Source organism: Suricata suricatta, chromosome 3, assembly GCF_006229205.1.
Source record: "Suricata suricatta isolate VVHF042 chromosome 3, meerkat_22Aug2017_6uvM2_HiC, whole genome shotgun sequence".
Lineage (NCBI taxonomy): Eukaryota > Metazoa > Chordata > Mammalia > Carnivora > Herpestidae > Suricata > Suricata suricatta.
This window is the reverse complement of record NC_043702.1, coordinates 175,675,563-175,683,544: the sequence shown is the minus strand read 5'-3', so window position 1 is coordinate 175,683,544 and position 7,982 is coordinate 175,675,563. Positions and strand designations below refer to the sequence as shown.

At 51.5% G+C, this 7,982-nt stretch overlaps 2 protein-coding genes across 11 annotated transcripts in view; both read right to left on the bottom strand.

The window, feature by feature from the left end:
• S100A3 (S100 calcium binding protein A3) overlaps positions 1 to 368 on the bottom strand; it is an 11,401-nt gene extending 11,033 nt beyond the window's left edge. Inside the window, exon 1 of one of the 2 annotated variants that reach the window (XM_029933252.1) lies at positions 334 to 368. The gene's annotated coding sequence lies outside the window, so the exon portion shown is untranslated. Of the gene's footprint in view, positions 1 to 111; positions 129 to 333 lie in introns of those variants that run through there. The other variant, XM_029933255.1, reaches the window with a different exon arrangement.
• Positions 369 to 3,663: 3,295 nt separating this feature from the next.
• The window catches only part of S100A2 (S100 calcium binding protein A2), a 7,515-nt gene continuing 3,196 nt past the window's right edge, over positions 3,664 to 7,982 (bottom strand). For 4 of the 9 annotated variants that reach the window (XM_029933244.1, XM_029933248.1, XM_029933246.1 and 1 more), the window contains 2 exons: positions 4,748 to 4,895; positions 3,664 to 3,906 (listed from right to left, as the gene is read on the bottom strand). In XM_029933244.1, coding sequence (XP_029789104.1) covers positions 3,754 to 3,906; positions 4,748 to 4,895 — 301 coding nt within the window. In that variant the 3' untranslated portion in view covers positions 3,664 to 3,753. Of the gene's footprint in view, positions 3,907 to 4,747; positions 4,896 to 5,121; positions 5,147 to 5,530; positions 5,799 to 6,105; positions 6,212 to 7,098; positions 7,197 to 7,982 lie in introns of those variants that run through there. The other 5 variants (XM_029933242.1, XM_029933243.1, XM_029933251.1 and 2 more) reach the window with 5 other exon arrangements.

The following is a 7,982-nucleotide window of genomic DNA, read 5'->3' as shown; positions in this document are numbered from 1 at the left end:
GAACCTGGACCACCTTCTTACACCATATACAAAAATAAACTCAAAATGGATGAAGGACCTGGATGTGAGACAGGAAACCACCAAACCCTCGAGGAGAAAACAGACAACAACCTTTTTGACCTCAGCCGCAGCAACTTCTTACTTGACACATCTCTGAAGGCAAGGGAAATAAAAGTAAAAATTAACTTGTAGGACCTCATCAGGATAAAAATTCCTGCACAACAAAGGAAACAGTCAACAAAGCTAAAAGGGAACTGAAGGAATGGGAGAAGATATTTGCAAATGACATATCAGATAACGGGTTAGTATCCAAAATCTATTTAAAAAACTTACCAAACTCAACACCTGAAAAACAAATAATCCAGTGAAGAAATGGGCAGAAGACATGAAGAGACACTTTTCCAAAAAAGACATCCAAATGGCAAGCAGGCACATGAAAAGATGCTCAACATGTTTCATCATCAGGGAATTACAAATCAAATCCACATTGAGATACCACCTCACACCAGTCAGAATGGCTAAAATTAACAACTCAGGGGGAAAAAAAGATGCTGGCGAAGATGTGGAGAAACAGGAACCTTCTTGCATTGTTGGTGGGAATGCAAACTGGTGCAGCTGGTCTGGAAAACAGTGTGAAGGTTCCTCAAAAAATTAAAAGTAGAACTAGCCTATGACCCAGCAATAGCACTACTAGGAATTTATCCAAAGGTTACAGGAATGCTAATTCATAGGGGCACATGTACCCCCAATGTTTATAGCAGCACTAACAACAATAGCCAAATTATGGAAAGAACCTAAATGTCCAACAGTTGATGAATGGATAAAGATGTGGTTTATATATACAACCACTTGGCATGAGAAAGAATTAAATCTTGCCATTTCCAACAACACAGATGGAACTAGAGGGTATTATGCTAAATGAAATAAGTCAGTCAGAGAAAGATAGCTATCATATGTTTTCACTCATATGTGGAACTTGAGAAACTTAACAGAAGACCATGGAGAGGGGGAAAAATAGTTTCAAACAGAGAGGGAGGCAAACCATAAGAGACTCTTAAATACTGAGAACAAACTGAGGTTGGTAGAGTGGGGTGCCAGAGAGAGGGGAAAGTGGGGGATGGGCATTGAGGAGGGTACTTGTTGGGATGAGCACTGGGTGTTGTATGTAAGTGATGAAATCATGGGAATCTGCTCCAGAAGCAAATAGCACACTGTATATACTGTATGTTAGCTAACTTGACAGTAAATTATATTTAAAAATAAATTAAATTAAATTAAATTAAATAAGAGGTGTGCCCCCTAGACCCTTTCAAACAGGAGGGCCTTTCTCCCAGCTTCCTGTTTCTCAGTGTAGGGTAGGGAGGCACCGAACTCAGAGAGATTTGTTAAGTGTGGCTTTTGTCTAAGTGAATTGTAAGTCGATACATAGGAAGTCACATTTTTTTCTTTTATTTTTTAATTTTTAAAATTTTTTTAAATTTATTTTTGACAGAGAGAGAGAGAGAGAGAGAGAGAGAGCATGAATGGGGAGGGGCAAGGAGAGTGGGAGAGGCAGAATCTCAAGCAGGCTCCAGCCTGCTGTCAGCACAGAGCCCCATCTGGGGCTTGAACCCATGAACTGTGAGATCATGACCTGAGCCAAAGTCAGAGGCTTACCTGACTGAGCCACCCAGATGCCCCAAGTCCACAACATTTTTAAAGGAATTGCATAATCTTGGACTGAAAGGGATAGAAACAATTCAAACAAAGAAGCTTTGGGTCATCCACTTGCTTTGGGCAGAAGGCAGCTAAGAAGGCCACATAGCTACAAATACAGACATTGTGTACAAAAAGTAAAGAGTTAAAGAAAATGAAACCAAGAGCCTGAGAGTGGACCCAAGAAGAACCACTTATAAGAAGCAGACTAGACTAGTCAAGACTCTGGTGGCATGTGTCTGACTCAATTTCAGAATTGCTATGGGCCAATGGTGCTTTTGTGCCTTCAATCCACCACCACCCTTTTTGACTAGGAGTATTTATTACCTGTCTCACCTTTGTGTATTGAATCTGTTGTTCATAGATCTTCAGGTCAAAGAGAACTACTCTTGATAAGGTGCACTGCAGGGATGACATCCAGATTCAGACCTGACATGGATGACAAGACTCTGGGCCTCATGTTGATGCCTTAATGAGGTGAGACTCAGGGGGTTTTGGGAAGGAGGTGACAGCATTTTGCACATGGTTTCTAGAAGTCAGACTGTGGTATCGAGTCTCCAAAGATGGCCACTGTCAACTTCATGCTACTGCTCCTCACATGAAAAGATGGGGCCTAATTCTCTTCTTCTTGAATCTGGGCCAGCCTAATGACTTACTTGATCAATAGAATGCAGCAGAAGTGATGTTCTTGGATTTCTGAGATAAATCTTAAAAAGCCTCATAGCCCCCATTGGGGCCTGTTGGGCTGCTCACTTTAGGGATACTTCCTCTCAGAACCTGGCTGCCACATTCTGAGAAGCCTGAGCTACACAGAAAGGTCACAGGTAGGCCTTCCAGCTGAACTCCCAGCCAACAGTTGGCACCAAATGCCTGGCATATTGAGTGAGCCACCTTGGAAACACAATCAGTTTGAACTTTCTGATGACTCCAGCCCCAACGTCTGTCTGCAAGGGCATGAGAGATCCTAAATGAGAACCCCATCGGTGCATGACAGTCTACCCACAGCACCGAGAGAGAGAACAGATCTGTTTTAGTTCACCAGGTGTCGGGTGGCATGTAATGCAGCCACAGGGGGCCAGAAGAGCATCTCTGAGTCGTCAAACCAAACCTGAATTTTGCATCTCAGACTTATTTTATAAGGCACTTAAATGCCAATTTCTTTATGCCATTGTTGGTCGGATTTCCTGTGCCTTACAACTGAACACAGTCCTGACTGGTAACTAAAAATGGGATCCACTAAAAAAGAGAAAGAGAACCTAACATGTGTAATTAATCGAAGAGAGGAAAGAATAAAATATGAGGACCTCACCTTTGCTTGCTGGAAAGTCAATAACCTTGTTAGCAGGTGGCAAAGCATTTGGTCAGGCTGTCCCGTGATGCACCACAATGTGCAGAGCAGATGGTGACCTTGCTACAAGTTTCGGGAAAATGGCAGAAAATAACCAGGATGTTGACATGAAGGAGCACCTGGTAGTTTTCAGTAGAGACAAACAGAAGCAGAAAAACTCAAACTAGAGACACTCTAAGAGCAGATATCAAAAGAAATACAGCTTTCCTGAACTAGGGCCACTACTGGTGGCCTGCGGCCTGACAGAAGTCCATAATGGCAAGTCTGCCAGGTAGGTGAGACTAACTGAAACCAGTGCGACTGATTGCTGTCCTTCTTCCTGAGATTATATCCTTCCTTCTTTGTTGGAACTTTCTTTTCATGAAATGACAGTGATAGCAGATGGTATTTGCCCCTTTTAATATCTTCATTTGGGAAAAAAAAAAAAAACACTTTAGCAAACTATCTCAAATTTTTACCAGTGTTTGCAATCCCAAAGGCTGGGACATAGGCACAGCTCTGGCCTTGGTGAGATTTCCAGAAGAGTCAGGGCCCAGAGGGGGTGGGATCTCAGGAGGCCCTCATTTTCCAGCACCCCAACTGAGCCATCCAGGGTATAGGGCACTACTGAGCAATTAAAATACGGTCAACAGAAAACTTTATTGAATACAAAAGGGGTAAGCAGAGTCCTCCTGGGCCCAGCAGGCCCATGGCAGACTGAGAGCTCTGCTTCAGGGCCGGACTGGGTAGTCCTGGAAGAAGTCATTGCACATGATAGTGACCAGGGCCAGAAAAACAGCATACTCCTGGAAGTCCACCTGCTGGTCACTGTTCTCATCCAGGTCGCCCATCAGCTTCCTCAGGCCGTCCTCATCCACCTTCTCCTGAAAGCAAGAGGAGATGCCTCAGCAGGCTGCTCTGCACCCGCCCCACACCAGACACACACTTACTGGTCAGAGCCCAGCACCAGGCCTGCACTGGGCAACGGAGCCCAGTGGGCAGGGAGCCCCTGGGAGCTACAAAGGGGCCGCATGAGTGAGGACAGGTGGCCGTCCAGTGGGGAAGGTCTCTAGCTCTCACCGCTGGGACTGAGGAGCACCCCAGGGCTCCCTGAGCCAGCCAGGTGGGCTGCAGGCGCCAGGGCTGCAACCCCATTTTGCTGATGAAGAAACTCTCTGAATTCAGAAAAAGCAAACTTTTCAATACCAGTGAAAATGAAACAAAATTGGAAAAGTTTAACTAAAAAACAAATTTTAAAGGAAAAAAAAGACATGCCTCACAAGTTCCAAGCCTGAGACCTGACTTTGTAATTATCGAGGAGTCACCAGGGGACAGGTGAGGGGCCAACTGAAAGTTGGTGGCATTTTTCTACACTGTGTCCCAGGGTACATGTGTGGCCGGGCTTTTCCGTCCCTATACACCTTCTTAGTTTGGAACATAATAAACATAATATGGGAACTAAGAGTGAGAGAGCTGTGTGCTCTTGGGCCAGTAATTTCCCCTCTCTGGGCTCTGGTTTGCTGAACTCAGTGAGGGGATCGGACAGATGGACGCTGAGGGCCCTGACGGCACACACATCCATTCTCTGGGCAGCCGCAGGCACCGCAGTGACAGGGCGCTCACACTTGGGCCTCACCCCCTCTGTGAGGCTGTGCCCTCTGTTCGCATCAGCAGGCACCCTCATGTGCACACACCAGGGCCCTCCCACCAGCCAGCCCCACTCACCCCAACAAAGCTGGGCAGCTCCTGGTGCAGAAGTGCCTTCATCTCCCCCTTACTCAGCTTGAACTTGTCACCCTCTTGGCCAGAATACTTGTGGAAGGTGGAGACCATCACAGCCAGCGCCTGCTCCAGGGGACTGGACATCGTGGATCTGGGGCCATAGGGATGGCAGGTGATGGAGACCTTTCAGCCCAACCAGAAAGACCTACCTTTCCCTGTGCTCTGAACTGCCTCTCCAAACCCTCTCCACATCTCGCCTGAGGCAGTGCCTTCCTGGGGGCAGGGCCCACTGGGGACGGATGCAACCCTTCTCCTGTGTTTGGAAGTCACCAAGGCCAGGGCCTCAGGTCTCCTCTGGTCACACTTGCGGCACACACCTGAGGGCAGGGTTCCCCGCTCTGCCTGTGGAAAGGGAAACGGCAAGGTGGCCGGAGTCCCACCTGGGGTCTTCTCCATGGAGCCCCTTCCACAGGCCAGCACTGGGGGGTGGTGTCTCCATGGGCCAGTGAGTGGGGCCCCTCTGGGCTCTAGCAGTAGCCATGGCTGCAACCCAGGGTATAAGTTTCCCTGAGGAGCCATTTCTGGTCCCCCACCCCCACCCCCACCCTGAGACAAGGGACTCCTAAGGCCGGGGGAGTGAGACTTCCTCCCCTGGAGGGAGGACTCTCAGAGGATAGGGATGTATTTCCCATCATACTGGAGACCCCTGAGCAGGGGGGGGGGGGCTGTCTCTATCAGACATGGAACCAGGAAGGGTCCTATTGGGATTGGAATTAAAGAAATTACATGTCCTGTGCCCCGGCGTTGCAAGGACAGAACTGAGAGGTCATCTTCTCCAAGGCTCTGCCTCTGAGGATGCTCTGGGGTGAGGGATCCTGGGGTGAGGACGCAGTAGCCGGTGTCAGAGGCAAGGATAGCCCTGGGCCTACCCTCAAGGCAGAGGAAATAGAAAGGAGCAGAGGGGAGGGCTCCGGAGTCACTCCGGGCAGGGACCCAGGCAGCCCACGCGCTGGAGATCCTGGCTCTTGTCCCCTAGTCTTGCTAGAATCCAGGACTTTGGAAAAACAAAAAACAAAACCAAACAAACTCAAGATTCTCATTAAAACACCCAGACACGCCGTCATATTCCTAGGCCTGGGCCCCCAAGAAGGGTCTCTAGACTGAGACGCCTAGACTGTGAGACACGAGAGGCCTCACACGGGAACCTGGAAAAGTCTTCAATCAGACACTTCACAGGTTGCCCAAAGGGAGAGACCCAGAATGAGGAAAAACTACTATGGAGACAAAGATTAAGACAAAGAACAAGGCAGGGACGTGCCCCCCCCACCCCAACCAGCCCTCAGCAGGACAAATGCACTCACCAGACCAGATGGCAGAGAGGCTCTGGAAGGAAAGCCAAGGGCCGAGGGCCCACAGGGGGGTTTATATGCCCGCCTCACTGGCCCCCAACCTGCCCTAACCTGATCCCGCCAAAGCTGGCCTCCTGCCACCCCCCACCCACTCTCTCCTGGCCCCCCTCCCTCCCAGAGACTGCCAGCTCCATGCCAGCCTGCCAGTCAGAAGAGGCCCCTTGCAGGCCACAGAGGGGGCAGGGAGATGCCATGGGGAAGGGGCACCGGGGACCCCAGGTTGGGGGGACGTAGCCCCTGTTTGTGATACTAGAGACTCATGCCAGCCTTGCTCTTCTGACACATGTCTGTGAGTCACAGCTCATGTGTGAGTCAAAGGCTCCAGGCACCCAGGGACTTCCCAGACATCGTGTGTGTGTGTTGAGAGTGTGTGTGTACACGTGCGTGTGTTCGAGCTGACTTTATGGACGGGGCGGGCCTTCAGAGCTGGCTGCACAATTCTTCTTGCTGAGGTAACGAGGGACGCATGGCCTGAAAACACCTTGAAAAGCCCCCTTTGGGCGGGAAGGTGTCTGGAAAGGGGAAGGGAAGCAGGGAGAGACACCGGAGGTCTGTGTGCACAGTAAGGAAGCCCCTGCGGGTTGGAAAGGGAGAAGGGAAGTCTTGGCGCCCTTCACCAGCTTGGAGGGTGGGTGAATGCGGAGGAGCCTGGGACAGGCCGGAGCCTCGGCCCTCCCTCCGCACCCATCCCTACTGGCTCCTCCCCATACCCAGAGAGAGACAAACACTGCAGGGCGTGTCCAGGGCCCAGCCCAGGGGAGCGGCTCAGGCTCCGGCTCAGGGGCCTGGGCATGAAGAGCAGGCTTCGGGCTGCCCACTCCCGAGCTCCCTCTACCCCAACCCGTCTGGGCACCACCCTTCCTGCCAGCCCAGCTCCCCTCCCCCCTCCAGATGTCCCGAAGCTTCTTTCCCCTCCCCCAGCGCCCCTGGTCCTAGGTGACTCACCCGCCCTTCCAGCCCCAGATGCCAGGGCGGTGACTCAGCGGCACCAGCCTACTCCCTGGGGGCCAGGGAAGCAGGCGGAAACTCCAGCCCAGCCCCGGAGGAGAGGATGCTGCCACGGAGACTTTGCATGGGGCCCACACTGGGAGCTTTGAGTCAGACACCACAGAGGAGCTGGGACCAAGAGCTGACGGATCAGAGGGAAGCCAGGCTGCTTTCTTCCCGGGGTCGCCATGGGACTCGGGGCAGCCTGAACCGTGCGGGTGGGGCCGGCCTCGGAACCCACGTCTCTGCACAGCTGCCGGTGTCCCCTCCTTTCCAAGGCACTTGGACCCCTCCTGCTTCTGCTCCTCGCCATCAAACCCTATTTCACACAAAATCCTTCACTCTGAGGGGAAGGCCCAGTGGAGGCAATGTATCATCTTTCAAAGCACCTGGTCCATTTTACCTCCAACCGGCTCATGTAGGACTCCGATGTGACAGTGGTGCCCGTGGCTCCTGCACAAAGCCTGGCGGTGAGGTGGTGGACCCTGGCCCCCGCCTGCCTTCCAGCTCCTCTACACACACCTGCCTGACCATTGTCCTGAGCGCCTGTAAACCGGCCTGGTGCGCTGAGACCCACCGCTTCTGCTCACCCCTGCTTCCCACATCTCTTCCTGTTGAAACCCCAACTATCCTTCAAAGTCCGGTTAGATGCCACCCACTTCACGGAGGCTTCCCCAGGCCCAGCCCGATTCCCCACCCACCTGCTCTGTCCCACACAAGGGCTCCTTTTGTGCTTGTGCACTAGAGCATCTGCCCCGGTTGAATCACTTGAGTGCTTGTCTCTTCTTGCCCTCACCCCACACGGAGAGCGAGCTCACGGTGAGTAAGAACTGGGTCTTACC